Below are 18,633 nucleotides of genomic sequence, written 5' to 3' on the forward strand. Positions count from 1 at the left end.
CTCTGAAAGCCTCCATAAGGGTATGCACGGCCATTTTGATGAAGGGATGGGGCTTCAGGAGGCAAACAATTCTGTATTTGATAAGACACACCCAAATTATCAGCCTCTTTTTTTAGGAAAAAAGGTGCGTCTTATACTCCTAAAAATACGGCATTCATTCTTGAATCCACCTTGTTTTGTTTTAACATCTTAAATATGCCATTCCCACTGCATTCAACTTGTTTTTATATCCCTACTGCCATATCTAACTCTCAATTTCATATAAAATAATGGACAGAAGTATGCTGCACATATCTCCATTATCCACTACCATTCATTATCTTTTTACTAGCATTTGTATGTCTTAAAATGTTTCCATTTCCCCACCTTTACTAAACATTCTCCCAAAGTGTACAAATTCATCTACCTGCTCCAATTTCTTTCCTTCATGTACTTAATCAACTTGCAATTGTTACTCCATTTTATGTGTCAATTGTAGCTGTGTTGGTCAACATTAATTTTCAGATCCATATTTCCTTTTACATTATATAGTCTGGCTAATATTCACTGCAAATCATTCAAAGTGTCAGCCAATAACATGGTCATCTGCATATACATTTGCAGCTCTCGGCAACATCTCTCTGTTTTTAACCACAAACACTAGGTTTTTCATGTGTTGAGGTCAAACCTTCACTAGAAGAAGCAGCTTGGGTAACCACAAGCATTCATTGCAGATTAATCCATCAATACTTTAAACAGTCAAGGAATATCATAAATTCTTGTCTTATTCTCTGCTCAGGGTTGAATCAATGTTTTATTCTCACACGTTTTACTTCCATCATAGATTGCTCTTATCACAGCAATAAACTTTCTCCTCTGTATTAATATCAAGTATTTTGTAATTCACAATGGCTATAAAGAGCAGTCTGCTTTATAACCTTGAAAGTCTAGACCAGTGATGGTTAACCTTTTCGGCATCAAGTGCCAAAACTGGAGTGCACGCACATGCGCCAGAGGGCAGAACCCAGAAGAAAACAGCTGGCCAGTGTGTAAGCGTGCAGTGGCCAGCTGCATTTCTGGGTTCCGGCACGTGCATGCCCATGGACACAAAGACCAGCTTGCTGGCATGCATGCATGCAATGGAACCCAGAAGAGCAGCTGGCGATGGTGCACATGCCCACAGAGAGTGTGCCACCTCTGGCATGCATACCATACGTTCGCCATAATGGGTCTAGACTATATTTTAAATCATATTAGAGGTAAAGGGAAAAAGACAGTATTTGTATATTATTAGCAGTACAGGAATCTTGCTGATGCACAGAGTGCAAGTTTGGGGTGTATAATTCAAGAGTTCTGATAAATATGCCTCTTGTTGCAGATGGTGTTTTAACAGAGCTATTTTATTCTGTCTTTGTTTGTCATGCTCCTTTATAGTACAAATCTGAATAGGAATACAGCTGAAGGTAATTCCACATGTCTAGATTATGATACCTCATTGACTTTCTTTATACAAATATTACATCATGATTGCAGTGATGTAATAAAGCATTGAAGAAAAACTTCAGTGAAATGCCTCCCCACTGTATATTTTTTTTCCATTTCTTCACATCACATGGATAATTTATAGTAAATACACACCCACAAAATTAATTTCTTTTTCACGCTGTGACTGATTTTACATTCTCCATTTCTCTGTGGATAAACTAATCTTAAGCAAGTAAGATAATATTTATAACCAAATTTTTGTTTTTGTTTTCTGTTTGACTTGATTTAGCAGAAAGCAGAAACGATGCAAGTGAGGATTGTACAAATGCGAAGAAAACCATCACCTCTTCTGAGAAAAATCCACCTTTTACATACCTCCTTAAGAAAGATGTACCCAAGTCTGGTACATGTGATACCCTTTGTCCTGATGAAAAAGGAGAAAGCCTAAACTTTGCAATTGGGATAGCTGAAACCTATTTCTCCACTGAGTATTGGAAAAGTAATCTTCCCAATGAATTTGTTCATGTAAAGGAAGACCTTGAAAGAAAAAAACAGGAAGACATAGGCCGCATGGATCGAAAGACATTGGAGAAAACTGAACTTTGCAAAGAAAAGCGGAAAATAGCAGATGAAAAAGCTAATATGGAACCTCTACCAATATTAACTACAACAATAACTAATGTGTGTAGCTTTAATGGTACACCAGCTATCCCAGATAGTGACATTTCTTGTCTGATTAATGAGGTTTCTCTAGCTGGCGAGAGTGAAAGGAATAACTCTATCTCAAAGCTGATAGAACAAGTTGATGTCACAAGTGACCAAACTGACTTAACTCTTGTTTCAAGTCCCTCTGATATTAATAAAGAGAACAATAATCTAAAGTCCATACATCTACCATATACATCATTGGATGAACCAAGCATCATTTTGGATGATAAGTCCTTAAAATCAGCTGGATCAGCTTGTTCAACTGGTCCAAGAACAGAAAATACCATAATATCCACTCCTAAAACAACAGGGTGTTCTGTGTACACAATTATTCATGAGGCTTCTCTTTCTCCAGTTTCTCAGTCTGCATTCACGGATAGATCTGTTTGCAAAGATACAGCCAAGGATGCAGAAGACAGTTGCTTAAATCAGGGTGCTAAACACACTTCCTGTATTTCACCCGTCCCCATGCAGAAAGCAAACCCTAAAAAAAAATGTGGAACAAGCTGGGAATTTCTCGGCAATAGCAACTCCAATACTTCTGACATACAGAATACCATAGTTGTCCCAGTCACTTGTGCAAATTCTACAGGTAGTAGCCTAATGGAAATTGATGGGGAATTACAAGACCTCTTGATAACTGCTTTTGAATATAAAATAGAAGATATGAGCCAAGTTGCTTCTCCTCTGAAACTTAAGCATAGTCAGGATACACTATACTATAACAAAACTATATGTGAACCCCCAAAGAGCATGGACTTTCCCAGTGAAAACCTAGCTGAAGATTTAAAGTTCAACAATGATAAGAACCAGTATTTTCCATACCCACGTCAGCAGAGGTTTGAACTTTTGTACAATAATTGCTTGCAAATTTCAGATGCACAAAATGAATTGTTAAACATTCCTCAATCAGCCAGCATCAATGCTGCTCTTAAGCCCAAAAATGTTCTGCCTTCACCCTTTCCTGGAGCTCAAAAGCAACAGAGCCCTTGTAAATCGAAAAGTCTTGGTGACTTAACCTCAGAAGATATCTCATGCAATTTTGAGAGCAAGTACAAATACATTAGTAGAGGTTTTATTACATCTGGTATGAGAGACAATATGGTGGCCACTCTGAAGGCCAAGAAACCGTCAACTACAGACATTCTGACTGAACAACTGCGAAAACTTGTGTCTTTTGAGCAAGAAGAGAGTTGCCAGTCATTTTGTTCCAAACAAAATGATGATTGCCCAAAAATGCTGGTCAGAAAACTGTCATCCAGAAGTCAGAGTAGAGTGAGAAATATTGCTAGCCGTGCCAAGGAACGACAAGAAGCCAATAAACAAAAACCTTCTAATGTTAGCAGTAATGTAACAGACATAGTCCTTCGAAATAAGCCCCCAGTACCACCTCATATCATCAATAGGCATTCTACTGGATCTTATATAGCAAGCTATCTAGATAACTTCAACACAGATGAGTTAGAACACAGAGGGGTCCCAGAAGGTGCCTGCTCATCTTTGCATTTGGGGTACAGTGACCGGTTTTGTACAGATGACTCTCTTTTAGAGGCCAAGCCAAATGAAAATGACAAACCAGAAATCTATTTTCTCCTAAGACTATAAATTGTAAAAATGTATATCTTCATTGTTTACAAGCTTTCTCCCTGAATGAAGGATTATCAGTAAGCAATGCGTCCATTAGCCTTTCAGTTACTCAGATTTTTTTTGGTATGGCTTGAATTGTGTAATTAATTAGTGTGTCCATTCTGACAAATGTTTATGTAAATAGATGTGGCAATATGTCATGTAGTTGTCTTTCTTTTTGAGAATCTACATATTTGTTGCTTTCTACATGAAGTGAATTCTCCTGTCCAGTCTTTGCAAACTGTACCCAACAAAATTTGGTACAGGTATGAAATGCCAAGCTTGCTGCATTTTTGAACTTCTAAAGACTTTTAGAGTAATTATCACCCATCATATGCCCTTTCCAGATTAAATAAAATGTAAGATATCTTAAATTTAAATTTCATACCTTCCATATTTATTAGATAAATTTCCTACACTGAGGGGAATTGAACGTTCTTTCAAAAAGTGCATAAACTTTCATTTTTACAAGTTTTGTAGTGTTTATTTTATTAACAAATTAATTATTAATTTGTTGGATTGTGTATCCCATTTCTTCTTCTTCTGTTGCTGCTGCTTTATTTATTTCAACTAGAGTCCCCAGAAATCCAGTTCTTCCCTTAATTGTTTTCAGCAATACAAGTGTAATTTAGTGTGGTTAAGGAATTATGTGACTTGTTTTCTCTATCATTTCTTTATAGATATTTGATTGTTTTGATACCGCTATGTTAGAGCACAGTAAATCGTGGATATTGTCCCAAAGAATATCCTCTGGAGTGATGTAAAGATTTGTGCTTCTTTCATTGGCTGTTTAAATTAAGTGGTGCTGTGATGTCAAAGAGCTCATGAATTCAATTGTTTTCTGTTGTTGATAATGAGATAAAAAGAAGATCCAGCAAAGCATTGACAAAGTTGCTTTGAAAAGCCTTGTTATGCAAGCAAACACCTCTGCTCAAAGCATTAAAGCAGCTGCATCCTCTAGCACAGGGGTGTCAAATTCGCTGCCCGTGGACCAGATGTGTCATGCATTGGCCACACTCACCCCTGTTTTAGCGAAGGGGAAAAGTCATGATACATCACGTGATGAAAATGTGGTGCTGTGAGTTTAACACCCCTATTCTAGCAGGTTCACACAGTAACTTTGAAGACAGGCAGCAGCTATCTCTACAGGGAAATCTGAGTTGAAATGTTGTGGCTGTTGCATTTGTACCTTCAAACAACCAGATAGTGAGCATTCCGGAGGATGTGGTTGCTTTACCCTTTAGACAGAAATACTTTATTCATGTTAATACTCTTGGCACAGCATGATTGAAGATTGGTGGGTTTTTAGAAGTATCTCCTTGTTCTTAAAGGACATGTTTATAATTTACAACTCTCTAAAAGTATGGCTACAATTATGTGACCCATAACAAAACCACCATTGCAGTTTCAGTTTAAAATTTCAAGCTAATTAAATAATCTATTCACAGATGTCAATACAGATTAATATTACTTGATATCCTAGGAACAGCATGCTACAAGTTCTCCCTATATTGTTCTTACCTTTAACCATATATAATGTTCCATCTGAGATAGCTATGTTTGACGTGAAGCAGAATTAGCCAAGTGTTGAAACTGGAATTTGATAACAAATTCTAGTTTCCTAATTCCTGATTTCTAGAATACTGTATGGGGAAGGGTCTGTAAAAATGAATGTTATGTCTTCCCAAACTTTTCTGTGGACTGTTTCTATTTCCTTTGAACTTTTGACTTAAAGGTGAGGTTGACATTTTTACTTGAGAGACTGCCTGCTGCCAATTACCTCCCAAAGACCCATTAGATCACACAGATTAGGCCTCCTCCGGGTTCCGTCTACTAGCCAATGTCATCTGGCCACTACTCGGGGGAGGGCCTTCTCTGTGGCGGCTCCGGCCCTTTGAAATGAGCTCCCCGCAGAGATTCGGACCCTCACCTCTCTCCAGGTCTTCCGAAAAGCCGTTAAAACCTGGCTGTGTCGGCAGGCCTGGGGTCGATGAGTTCCCTTCCCCTCTCGAATCGTGTGGCTGTTGGTTGTTTTAAATGCCCTGTACTTTATGTTGTAGTTTTTGTGTTTCCCTTCCCCTCCTTGGGTTTGTGCGCCGCCCTGAGTTCCGCTGGGAATAGGGCGGCATATAAATAAAATGAACCTTGAACCCTGAACCTTGATTTTTTTTGCTTTTCATGAATTTATTTTCTGTATTTGGCTATGAATGTACTTAAAATGCAGTAGCAAAGTAGTATGCAATAACATTATAACTTCACACATAGAAACAAAAAAGCTTTATCTTGCTGTGGATTTGAGACGAGGGCTTTTTCTAGTTAATGGTAAGGATGGAAGGAAAGTTATAGCGAAATCACCTCAATATTATGTAGCAATGTTTTAGCAGCTTCATTTGCATTGTGTAATGAGAAACCTTGTTCAATATAAAAGATATATGTACACCTCTTTTGTAATATAGGATATTATTTGTATTCATGAAAGAGAAACCTTAAATAAATTTGTAATACCCAAATATATGCTTCTGAGCTATGAAACAGAGAAATGCTGCCAAGTAAATGAAATTTTATAATGGGAAGGCAGTTGTTATTTACAGACCTTTATTCATGGAAACTACTATTTCCAATTCACAAAATGGGTATTGATGTAACTTTTTGAAGTCTATTTGTGTCTGTGTCTTTGTATATTTAAATTGAAGCTTGGGAACTATTGCAATAAACTTGCATATTATTTATATTTTTAACATGTCTATGAGGCAAAGTATAGTACACAAGGCAAAATCAAGGCAGAAGACAAAAGGCAGCCCTCAGGGCCAGGCAGGGCAAGGCAAAAGGCACAACTCAAAGCTGAGGGAATGTAAGTCACAACAAAAAAAACTGTACTTGGCAAAGACTAATTCCCCATGGCTTCTCCTTAAGTCAATCTACTCCAGCTGTTCTTGTGAGGAGGGCTGGGGCAACCTTTTCCTGAGTAGCCTTGCAGCCCTTCTCTGAATTTGCCTATGCTCCGCTGTCTGTGCCCTTGAATCGAGTGGGGGAGGCAGCTGTTCCTCATTAGAGGGGATCTGCTGCCTGTCAGCACCACTGCCTGTCAGCAGCCAATCCTGTCCTGTGATGGCAGGCAGCTGTCTATCTGGTCGACCACCTCCCCCAATGCCTGAAGGACCTGCAATAGCATCGTCCTCAGCCCCTGGCTTCTTCAAACATGCCAAAGGAGACGTGCCATCCCCATATCCCCATCAGATGGTCCCAGTTCCAACTCCTCTTCTTCCTCCAAACCGATGGAGCCATGACAGAAAGAATATATATATAGCTAAAGCAGCAGATTTGTGACTGAGTCACAGACTGGGAAAACTTGCATGATAGGCAACTTCTCAATTAACAAAAAGTAAATCCGTGAAAGACCAACTCTCAAACAATTTGCTTTTTAGAGATTTTAGAGATTTTATTGTCATTTATAGGCCGCCCTTTTCCTTGAGGGGACTCAGGGCGGCTTACAATTCGTGGGAAAGGAGTGCAAGACAAAACATGAAATAATATGTGAATAAAATAAAACAATAAAACACAACATTCATTCAACATTCGGGTGGGGCGGATGAAAATCTTATCCCCAGGCCTGACGGGATAGCCAGATATCCCCGGGTGGGGCGGATGAAAATCTTATCCCCAGGCCTGACGGGATAGCCAGATCTTAAGGGCTGCACGGAAGGTCTGGACGGTGGTGAGGGTGCGAATCTCTACTCTTTTGCAAAGAGGAAATTAATTTTAATAGAAGAACATTTATGGCTGTTTCTGGCCATTTATGCTTTAAAATGGAACATCCAGTTCTACAAGACTGTAATTGCACAGGTAGAATACTATTGTAATGTAGTTATTAACATATTTCCATCATTTTGTTTTAATAGATTCTCCTTGTAAAGCACATCATGTCTACTTTCCTACCGGTAAACGCAATTTAGTTTTAGAAAATTGCAATGCATCATTGTTGATTACTATTTGTTTATTTTCCATATAATATTACGGTATCATTTTTTATCATTAAAAAATAAGTGATGGGCTCTAGTTCAGCAACCAAACACGGAGTTAAAAGTAGTGAAAACTTCAAAAACATGAGGCAAGAAGTCCAGTCTAGATCCAGGGAGGCAGGGCAACAATTTTTTAAAGTATAATTATTAGGGTAAAATGTCTTTAACAGAACTTAAAAGAGCAGCTGCATTTTGGCTTTACAAAAAAGAAAGGTAAAAGATTTACACTTGGGCAAGAAAATAAAATAGAGACTAAGTGTGAAGCCAAATGCAGTCATTGGGGACATACTGGGTGTGAATAATGTATAAATCTGTCAAAATAGGCCAATGAAGGTTTTCCTCCTTTGTCTAGCACAGAGAATGGATTGTTTGCAACTAAGGACACCAGAAGAAAAAAGACCAGGACACCTGATGAAAAGACTTTTTTCTACCTTCTGTCTGAAAATAAAAAAATGATATTTTTATTTCCAGGACAAGTTTCAAAGCAAAGCTAATTTTGAGAGGAGCATAGTGCAACAAAAACCTAAGTACACAATCTGGAAGCAATATAATTAAATAAATGAAATAAAATTTTTAGGCAGAATACTTGATTCTACTGAAATCAGAACACAATGCCAAATACTAGCAATTCAAGAGGAAAATTCTGAAAGAAAATTCTTCAAAAGTACAGTAGGCATACATTTTATTCAATAACACATCACATGAAGTGATGTGTTATAGTCAGGTAAGTGAGCACCTGTCTACCCTAGATGATGTAGAAAAGATGTGGAGACTCTAGAAAGAGTGCAGAGAATAGCAGCAAAGATGATTAAGGGACTGGAGACTAAAACATATGAAGAACAGTTGCAGGAACTGGATATGTCTAGTTTAATAGAAAGAAGAACTAGGGGAGACATGATAGCAGTGTTCCAATATTTCAGGGGTTGCCACAAAGAAGAGGGAATCAAACTGTTATCCAAGGCACCTGAGGTAAAACAAGAAGCAATGGGTGGAAACTAATCAAGGAGAGAAGCAACTGTCTCCAGAAGTTGTGAATGCCCCAACACTGGAAGTCTTTAAGAAGATGTTGGATAGCCATTTGTCTGGAATGATATAGGGTTTTTTGCCTAGGAAGGGGGTTGGACTAGAAGACCTCCAAGGTCCCTTCCAACTCTGCTATTGTATTGTTCATACTCAAGAAATCATGAAGATAACAAGTTGCTAAAAAGAACAACAAATGAAATCCAGGTAAGTAGCACTGATTGACTAATAGATCCAATTTTCAGTTATATTGCTCTTCTACAACTTGGTGCAGAGAAAATTGTATAGTATTTATTTTTTCATCCATTTCAGATCTTTTTTGAAAATTGTAATTAAAATTATAGGACTTAGCTCTTTATTATCTTGGGAAACAGCACAGAGATTTTTTTATTTTTCTTCTTTTGGTAGTGCAGAATTATCTGACAGTAACAGAATACGATAAAAGCAATCAAAATTATACAATTGCAGACTAAATCATATCTGAATATGGCCATGCATTTGTCTGTAATAGGATATGAAATTGCCAGGGAGAAAATAATTAGAAAACCAGAATAGAGAATATGTGTATCATTTGACATCTCTCACAAACTGAAAATAAAGATGTGTTGCACGTCACAATTAACTACTAAATATCCTCTTTTGATGGAATCTGATATGCATCATGAAAATAATAGTAGGAGAATAGACTCTGGAATGACAGGTTTGGTTATGGCTTGAATTCTTGTTACCTGCTGTTTAATTCACATAAAATCTGTCCTCCTTTCTGTATTAATCAAGAGGGCAGGCTGTGGATTCCTCCCCTCCATCATGTTGGTTTGGAAATAATCCTCAATAGTAGCTCGCTCACTCTGGAATAGATTCCCCCAATTTAGGCTGCCCCCTTTTCTGCTAATACCTTAGAACAACTGTCCTTTTCTCATTTTCCAACAAGGATTAGAACAAAAGATCCAACTTAAATATAGGCAGTTACTCAGAGAGGAAATGGAGTTAGTTTGACTATAAGACTCTTAGAATTTCTGTATTTGTTTTACTTGTCTTTGTGGCATGTTTTGTTCTATGAGCCATCTAGACTTTTTGTTCGACAACACATGCATTTATGTTTGTTTTGTTTTTATTTTTTAAAAAGTTTAAAAATTGCAAGATTCTGTTATTAAAGCCAGTCTTGATAAAGCTTCCTCTATTTACAACCACAATTGAGGCAAAAATGTATGTTGCTGAGCAAGACGGTTATTGTGAATTTTACCCCATTCTACAACTTTTCCTGCCACAGTTGTTAACATGAATCTGGCTTCTCCATTGACTTTGCTTGTCGGAAGTTCTCAAAAGATAATCAGATGACCCCAGGACACTGCAATCGTCATAAATACATGTCAGCATCCAAATTTTGATCCTATGACCATAGGGATGATGCAACAGTCATGTGAGAAATGGTCGTAAGACCCTTTTTCTCAGTGCCATTGTAACTTTCAGTAACTAAATGAATGATGATAAATCAAGGACTACCTGTATTTATACCTTTTCTGTGGAGTTGATTTCCTGGTCTGGTCTAGTCTATCTGGTGGGGCCAGCATCAATCTTGCAAGTCTGATTGCACTGACTGTATCTACTCTTCTTAAAATCCAGTAAATCAGCATCTGAACTGCTTCTGAATGTTATCTTATTTCTCTGAATTTAAAAAAGGGTTCCGCCCTCTTTTGTCTAAATAATTGTTCTTGCATAGTCCACCAAGTCTTCTTTCTTACTTTCTATAATAATTTGCAATGGGAACTGAGGGGGAGGTCAGTGGCATTAAAACAGATTATTTCTAGGGAGTCTACACTAATTTAAAAACTATTATTCACCTGGGTGTTTCCTTGGTTCATGCTAATTTGGGTAATAAAATAAAACACGTAATATTTCCACTAATTTCTTTTTGTCCTGTAAAGGACAAATCCTATCATTTTTAAGAAGTTCCAAATCTAACCCTATAAAGGTTTGGAACGCATTAAAGATTATCTGTTACTCTGTCAAAATGAAACACTTTTGTGAGGTCAAAAAGCAAATAGATTGAATGGGATGCAGAAGATTTTGTTCCTTCTGGATCCTTTGCTCTCTGTACCTTTCAGAGTCTTAGCCCCCCTGCTGAAGCAAACAAAACTTGACTGAAATCCAATTCCCTTAAGGTCTTTCTATTCAGAAAGAAAAACAATGTGCTGCCAAAGCTTCCTATCTGATTTTTGAAAGTACCCATAGATTGAGAAAGTCATGTACTGAATGTTCTTCTAAGAGCAAAAAAATAGGAGCTGCTTTTTCAGTGGTGATTACTCACATATTAGTCCCCCCCACAAGGCTATATTGGCAATAATAACAAAAAGCTGTGACTGTCCAGATGTTGCTAAGTTTCAATTCCCAAGATTCTCGGCTAATATACAGGTAGTCCTTGACCTACAACCATTTGTTTAGTGAAGTTATAACGTTACTGAAAAAAGTAATCGGTGACTGTTTCTCACACAATTGTTGCAGCAACCTTGTAGTCACAGGATCAAAATTCAGATGTTTGGCAATGGACATGTATTTAGGATGGTTGCAGGGTCCCTGAGTCATGTGACCACTTTTGCAGTCTCCTGACAAGCAAAGTCAACGGGGAAGCCAGATTCACTTAACAACTGTGGCAAGAAAGATTGTAAAATGAGGCAAAATTCACTTAACTGTCTTGCTTAGCAACAGAAACTTTGGTCTCAAATGTGGTTGTAAGTCAAGGATTACCTGTAAGCAATGGTAAGAAATATTCAAAGATATTGAACAACCTTTGAATGTCCATGGCTTATATTCCACAAAAAAGATCTTACTGGAAGACTTCTGGTTTTGTCACTAATTTTGCAAGTAACGTTTTCAAAACACATTGATAAAAAGTAGCTCAAAATGGGTTGTGGTTCTATTTCTCATTTAATATCTACGTTTGTTGAAATAAAACTATAGAATAATCAATAACCTCAGGAATAGAAGTGCCAGATAGAATTCGTCAGGTTAATTTTACTTTTTAAGTGAATACATTCTAGGGCAGTGATGGCAAACCTTTTTGGCACCGAGTGCCAAAAAGGTCGAATGGAAATGTGGCGTGCATGCGCGCGCATTGGGATTGCGCTCTAGAAAAGCCAAACTTCCAGATTCTAGCAAGCTCGTGCACCCAACAATCATTTGGCTGGTGCGCATGCGCAGGGCAGTTTTTGCCACTGCCACGCACATGAAGGATAGCTGATTGTTGTGCACATATGCATGCCAAAACCCCAGAAGGCTGGGCGACATGGCTTCGCGTGCCTCTTTGGACACACTTGCCATCACAGTTCTAGGGTCATGTAGACATCTGAATTTGAAGAGCACCATATGACTTTCTGCATACATGGGTGCACTCAAAAAGCAGTACCCGCATATACCACTGTAAGCCAAATATAACTTTAGCCATCTTATTTTTGTCTCTTGTTTATTCTTTCTTTTTGTTCTTTTTCTGTTATTCTGTTTCTATGGGGTCAATATCTTTATTGTGATTTTTTAACTTTTTTGAATTTATTTGATTATTTCAAATAAACACTGTTACATTTAACTCATAAATGCTGTCATTCCCAGGCTCCAACATACGGTAGGTCTTTTGTGAATAATCAATGTTGGATTAATCTTGGCTGTCTTTTATGATGAGTAATTGTTTTGGTAGACATTTGTACAACACATTGTAGACAATGTGTTTTAATTTGGTTTATCTTGCTTTCGGTGAAGTATTTGGCAAACCTGTCATGAAATCAAGCATATTTTTCTGGATGGAACACAAGGAACAGACTCTACCTGAAATAAACAATTCCATAGATGACAATGACCTAAGCCATAAAGGGCTTTCTGAATCATCACCCAATCTTTGAAATATACTCAGAAAGCTATTGACAGCCAACACAGCATCCACAAAAGAAATGTCACCAAGGCCTCAAACTGTGATTTCATATAGATGTTCAATAAGATAGAGAAGAGCGTTAACCTTTTGGTACCCAAATACAAGCACTTTTAACCTTACCACTCCTAAAGGAGTGATTTAAACACAAAATACTGTGTTGTCTCAGCGGGTGGTGGTACCTAATAAACCTGAGCTAAAAGCCTATTAAGACCCTAACCAAAGTCAGGCTTAGTTAATAGAAGTTTGGAAATCTTTGCGTAATTCCAGAGCTATCATGTAGGCTGGGGGGGAAAAACACACCCAAACATCAAAGCAGAACATGAAGGAAAACTATTTCTATAACATTGCCAAGAAAACTGATGGATAGAGAAATCCAGATATTAGCCTCTGATGCCTCTTTTATTTATTCCATCCATTCTTTTCCCCTTTTTTATGTGAAAGAATCTCAATATTTCCTATCCTACAGTTGCACATGTGTACATCTCTTAAACTTCTACTGTAAAAGATCAGCGCAAAATTCTACATGAAAATCTGCATTTTTTATTTTGTGTGCAATTTAAATGTGCACCTTTATATCCACTTTTGAATTATGAAGCTTGATATATTGATGATGCTCAGAAATGCTTCTTGATCTTCATTATGGCTGTGTACAAGGTGATGGATTTTACTGATTACTGTTATGCTCCAATATGAAAAAGCTGAAAAAAGGGAGAAAACACCTACATTTATTAATGGTATTATCCATTATGCCCTTTTTTTGGATGAAGAAATGAATTAGAAATCAGAAAAGTAAGTGACTCAACTTATTGAGCCAGAATGACTTGACTTCTCAGTATTTCAGAACAACTTTAAAGTTTGATTCATATCCCCATGATCAGAATATATGTTGAAGACAGAAAGCACTGAAAATTGGAAACATTAATGACTTTGAACTGAATACAGGGATAATCTTACTTGGAACTGAATCACAGAAATCAATAGGTCTTAAGAATAATGAAATATGAGTTTTGGAGTTGTCTTGAGATAGTTATATCTACTGAAAGGAATGAAAAGACTATTCCAATTATTTTATTGTCTTTTTTCTCTCTCTAAGGGAAGAAAAAGGCTGCTAGTATAATATAGAAAATAGCTGAATCGAAAGAAAAATAATTTGGAAAAGGGTGTATATATACTTTGTTTGTTTTAACTTTTATTTCTGAAACAAGACATACTGGTTTGGTACATGCACAAACCAGTATAAAACTTAATTTCATACTTCATGCCAAAACAAGCCAAACACAAACCTTAATATGCTTCAGCAACTGAAATAATACAACAACCACATCACACTTCCTCTTATTCTGCATATTGCCACTAAAGATGCAGAAAAAGACAACAGGTTGAAGTATGGAGATTCTTAAAATTTTGACTAGCAAATTTTAAGCGTCTTTTGCGTAATTCCTTTGTTGAGCATTTGTTTGTTCCTTTCTTTAGGCAGTGGTGGAAGTAAATTTATGGCGTTACTTATGTTATTTCTTTTTCTGATCTGCTCTAGTTAACCAAAAGCTTAGGAATTTTAACAGCAGTCCCACAGCCTGTTAAACCAGGATATCTTTGGATATCTTTGAGGCTTTTTTTTTTTAAAAAAAAGGCTGATATACATAATCACACGTATAAATGTATATGTTACATCAAACGTTGGATAAATATGCTTTTTGAGCAGAAGACATGAAACAATTCTCTTAAATTCAAATCAGCTAATCTTATCCATTGTATGGCCACAGATGAAATCGCATGCAAGTATATTTTCTTCTGCTGGGTTTTAATATTTTTATTTTATTTTATAAAGATTCTTTTTTTCCTTTTCGCATTCTTCCTAGGAGGGGAATTAATCAGGTTATTGAAATAAACATCATAGAAAAGTGTTTATGGGACCTGGGAGAAAATCAAAATTAGGCACCTGCTAAAGGGAGAATTTTTTTCCAAATAATAAAGATAGGGGAAATAAAATTCTGAGTTTGAGAAAGGTATAAAAAGCTGTGGAGCTTGTGGGAATGACTTTGGGAGACAGGAGGAAGAGCCGCAGAATACACAACCATTAGTATAAAAGATATCTCAGCCCACAGAAGAAAAGAGGAGAGAGGGAAGTGATTCGAAAGGAATCAGTATTAGTTTACCAGAAAGTAAAAGGAAGGGAAAATACTTTCAGAATTTCAAGATTCTGTTGATGTAATTTTACAATAAAGCTAGATTTAGTACTCTAAAAAAAAAGCTGTGGAGCTGAGATACAAGACTCCAATGTAGGCAAATGCATACACACACATGTGTGGAAGAGAAAAGGCTTTGCTTGAGAGGAAAGCTAGAATAGGAAAGAACTATAAGAAAGAAGGAAAGGAAGTAGTTAGCTGAGTAGGAGGCAGCTGGGTGAGATAAAGGGATTTGGAACAATGTTTTCCAATTAAGAGAAGGAGAAGCCACTCATGAATAAGTGGCAAAGAGGAAAAACATGAAGCTTTTCTACTTCTACTATTATGTGTCCAGCTGGTATTTCATTTTTCACCATTAACAAGGAGGTTGGCAGCTTGCAAAGGGCAAGAGAGCTGAATCAGTAGGTCATCTGGGCAAGGAGGGGGTAGAAAGACTGGTAAAGTTCACCAACTAGGAGGCCTCGAAGGGTTGGCTGGGGAAAGAGAACAAGAATAGATTTAGACAAACCAGCAGGAGGGCATTCCAAGAGGGGTTAATAAACAACCAAAGTTGGAGTGAAACAAAGGCATGCAAGCTGTGAGGAGCAAGAAGACTTTTGAAGTGGGTAGTCTCTTGAAGGAGGCTGGTCCTTAAGTTAAGGAAATGCTGTCTCTGAATAAACTTTACAGCATATTCTGAGGTGGGTCACTCCCAGTGGTGGGATTTAATTTTTTTACTACTGTTTCTGTGGGCGTGGCTTGGTGGACATGGTGTGGCTTGGTAGGCATGGTTTGGTGGGCGTGGCAGGGGAAGGATATTGTAAAATCCCCATCCCCCCCATGAACAGCTGGGACTCGGGAGGCAGAGAATAGATGGGGGTGGGGCCAGTCAGAGGTGGTATTTACCGGTTCTCTGAACTGCTCAAAATTTCTGCTACCGGCTCTCTAGAACTGATCAGAACCTGCTGAATACCACCTCTGTCATTCCCACTATTATTGTTTAAAGTTATTCTTGAACTCATCTCTAGATAGTTCTCAACTTACAACCATTTGTTTAGCACTATTCAAAGTTAGGGACTTACGACCATCATCACAAGACCATCACATTTTGATCATGATATCATGTGATCAAAAGTAGGCAACTGGCATGTATTTACCATGGTTGCAGTATCCTGGGATTATATGGTCACCGTTTACGACTTTCCCAGTTGACTTCTGACAACCAAAGTCAGTGGGGGAAGCCCGAGTCGCTTAATGACCATGTGATTGACTTAACTACAGAAAATTCACTTAATAACTATAGAAAAAGGGGTAAAATTGGGTGCAACTCATTTAACAACCAACAAACTTGCTTAGCAATGGAAATTCTGGCCTTAATTGTTGTCATAAATCAAGGATTACATGTAATGTTGTCTATATGGTGGTTACTTAATTAAATCTCTTTGTGTACTACAGAAACATAAATACATACATATACACACATAGACATATATATCCTTGGTAATAGGGATGTTTATCTGTTAAATGTTTAAGAAGTGTATCTATGGCTGTAAGAATAAGATCATCTTTGTGTAAATATAGCGAGCAATATACAGCACAATTATGGATATTTTAAGCCTCTGAATTGATTTTTGTATTGAGTAAATCCATTCAGGTAGTCTTTCCCAATTTTGGATCATCTGGAGGTAGTAGACTCATTCCAAGAATGTAAGACCAAAATATCTGGAGGTTCTCAATTTCTTCATATCAACTTCTTATATGATTTAATTATTTAAAATGTTTATTCTTGTCAGCTGACAAAGGATATAATAGTGCAATAGAAATAATAGGAACAGAAAACAATGAAAGCAGAAACAGAAAAACTTGGCACCACATCAGTGGTGGGTTTCAAAAATTATTCGAACCTACTCTGTGGGTGTGGCCTCCTTTGTGGGAGTGGCTTGCCACCCATGTGACCGGATGGGAGTGGCTTGCCGCCCATGTGACTGGATATGAAGATGCCCCGACGACACTTGTCAGAACCACCTTAAATTACCCCACACACAACAGTGGCATGCATAAGAATATGATGTAAACTTGTTTTTTAAAAGGCATCTTTGGTTTGCGTTAAAACAACTTCAACACACACAATGTTCTGATTGCACCACAAACGCAGTAGTCATCCTTACCTTTCACAGAGGCACTGAATTTTATAAATATGAGCATGATAGTGTAGAATAATCATATTCAAGGGCCAGTGGTGGATTTCAAAAATTTTTGAAACCTCTTCTGTAGGTGTGGCCTGCTTTCCGGGTCCACTAATGGAACCTCTTCTAACCGGTTCGGTAGATTTGACGAACCGGTTCTACCGAATAGGTGCGAACTGGTAGGAACCCACCTCTGCACCACAACTAAACTTCTGTGATGCAACCACAATACCCTCTTACAACACTGACCCCATCCTGTTCCAACATTTAGGATAAAAACCAGGTCTTTAATGTTTTTCAGAAAGTTAAAAAAGTCCTTTGGTTGGTTTGGATCTTAGCTAATTTAGCGCTGCTGTTTACCAAAGATGTTAATATCCTTCTTGATTGTGTGGTTTACAGCTCTCTGTTATCATATCAGGTACAACTTCCAAACTGACCCATTACATTTACAATTCAAATGAGTTTATTAAATCATGCCTATAAGACAATGGAGACACAGAGCTAAGATGCTGAGCTTGTCAATCAAAAGGTTGGCAGTCCGGTGGTTCAAATCCCTAGTGCCATGTAACGGAGAGAGCTCCCATCACTTGTCCCAGCTTCTGCCAACCTAGCAGTTCAAAAGCATGTAAAAATGCAAGTAGAAAAATAGGAACCATCTTTGATGGGAAGGTAACAGTGTTGCATGCGCCTTTGGCATTTAGTCATGCCAGCCACATGACCACAGGGACATCTTCGGACAGAGCTGGCTCTTCGGCTTTGAAACAGAGATGAGCACTGCCCCCTAGAGTTGAGAACGACTAGCAAATATGTGCGAGGGGAACCTTTACTTTTACCTTATAAGACAATAAGAAAAAAAGATTTCAAACCTGGCACATTTGATGATCAATAAGACAAAGATAGCAAGAATCCAGACAGCATTAAATTTTCAGGAAAGGAACTGACAAATATGTTGAAGAGACAGCTTCCACCGCCAAACCTGATTGCTATGGACTTGTGATATTACTCACTAATAAATGGTCTTCCTATAATACATGTTCTGGTTTTCCTCTAGAATCCTCTTGGCATTTTTGTTATAAAAGAAAATATTCTAGGTATTCTACTGGGACATTTATTTCTTTTCAGCATACTTCAAGGAGGTCCATTTTTTGGAGAATCATGATCTCTTAGATAGTCAAGATGCCCCATAATGAACACCATGAGGCTCTGATAAATAAGTTCCTGCTTTCTTCATAAAGCTAATGTCCTGGATGCATAAACAAGCTGCCAAACATGTTAAACAAGTGGCTAGGAGCCAGGTTTACAAGATTTTTCACTAATAATTCTGCCATTGGGTGTGAAATAATATGCTCTAGCTGTCAAATCCAGTCTGTCTCATACATACACAAATGTTGCTTTTAGACAAAAATTTGATAGCTTAAATTGGGGTGGTATAATAATAGACAGATGCACAAAACTTTTCATTTATTAAAAATACCTTTTGTGACTGGAGAAGAAAAGTCTCCATAAGGGGGAAGAGATTTGCATTC

At 37.6% G+C, this 18,633-nt stretch overlaps 1 protein-coding gene across 4 annotated transcripts in view; it reads left to right on the top strand.

Annotated features, from left to right (window-relative positions):
* PLCH1 (phospholipase C eta 1) overlaps positions 1 to 5,529 on the top strand; it is a 124,028-nt gene extending 118,499 nt beyond the window's left edge. For 3 of the 4 annotated variants that reach the window (XM_087725334.1, XM_087725337.1, XM_087725336.1), the window contains one exon: positions 1,754 to 5,529. In XM_087725334.1, coding sequence (XP_087581460.1) covers positions 1,754 to 3,777 — 2,024 coding nt within the window. In that variant the 3' untranslated portion in view covers positions 3,778 to 5,529. The remainder of the gene's footprint in view (positions 1 to 1,753) is intronic. The other variant, XM_087725335.1, reaches the window with a different exon arrangement.
* The last annotated feature ends 13,104 nt before the right edge of the window (positions 5,530 to 18,633 follow it).

This window comes from Thamnophis sirtalis, unplaced genomic scaffold, assembly GCF_051295495.1.
Source record: "Thamnophis sirtalis isolate CommonGarterSnake01/CBP01778 unplaced genomic scaffold, rThaSir2_p1.2 scaffold_11, whole genome shotgun sequence".
In the NCBI taxonomy this organism is placed as follows: Eukaryota; Metazoa; Chordata; class Lepidosauria; order Squamata; family Natricidae; genus Thamnophis; species Thamnophis sirtalis.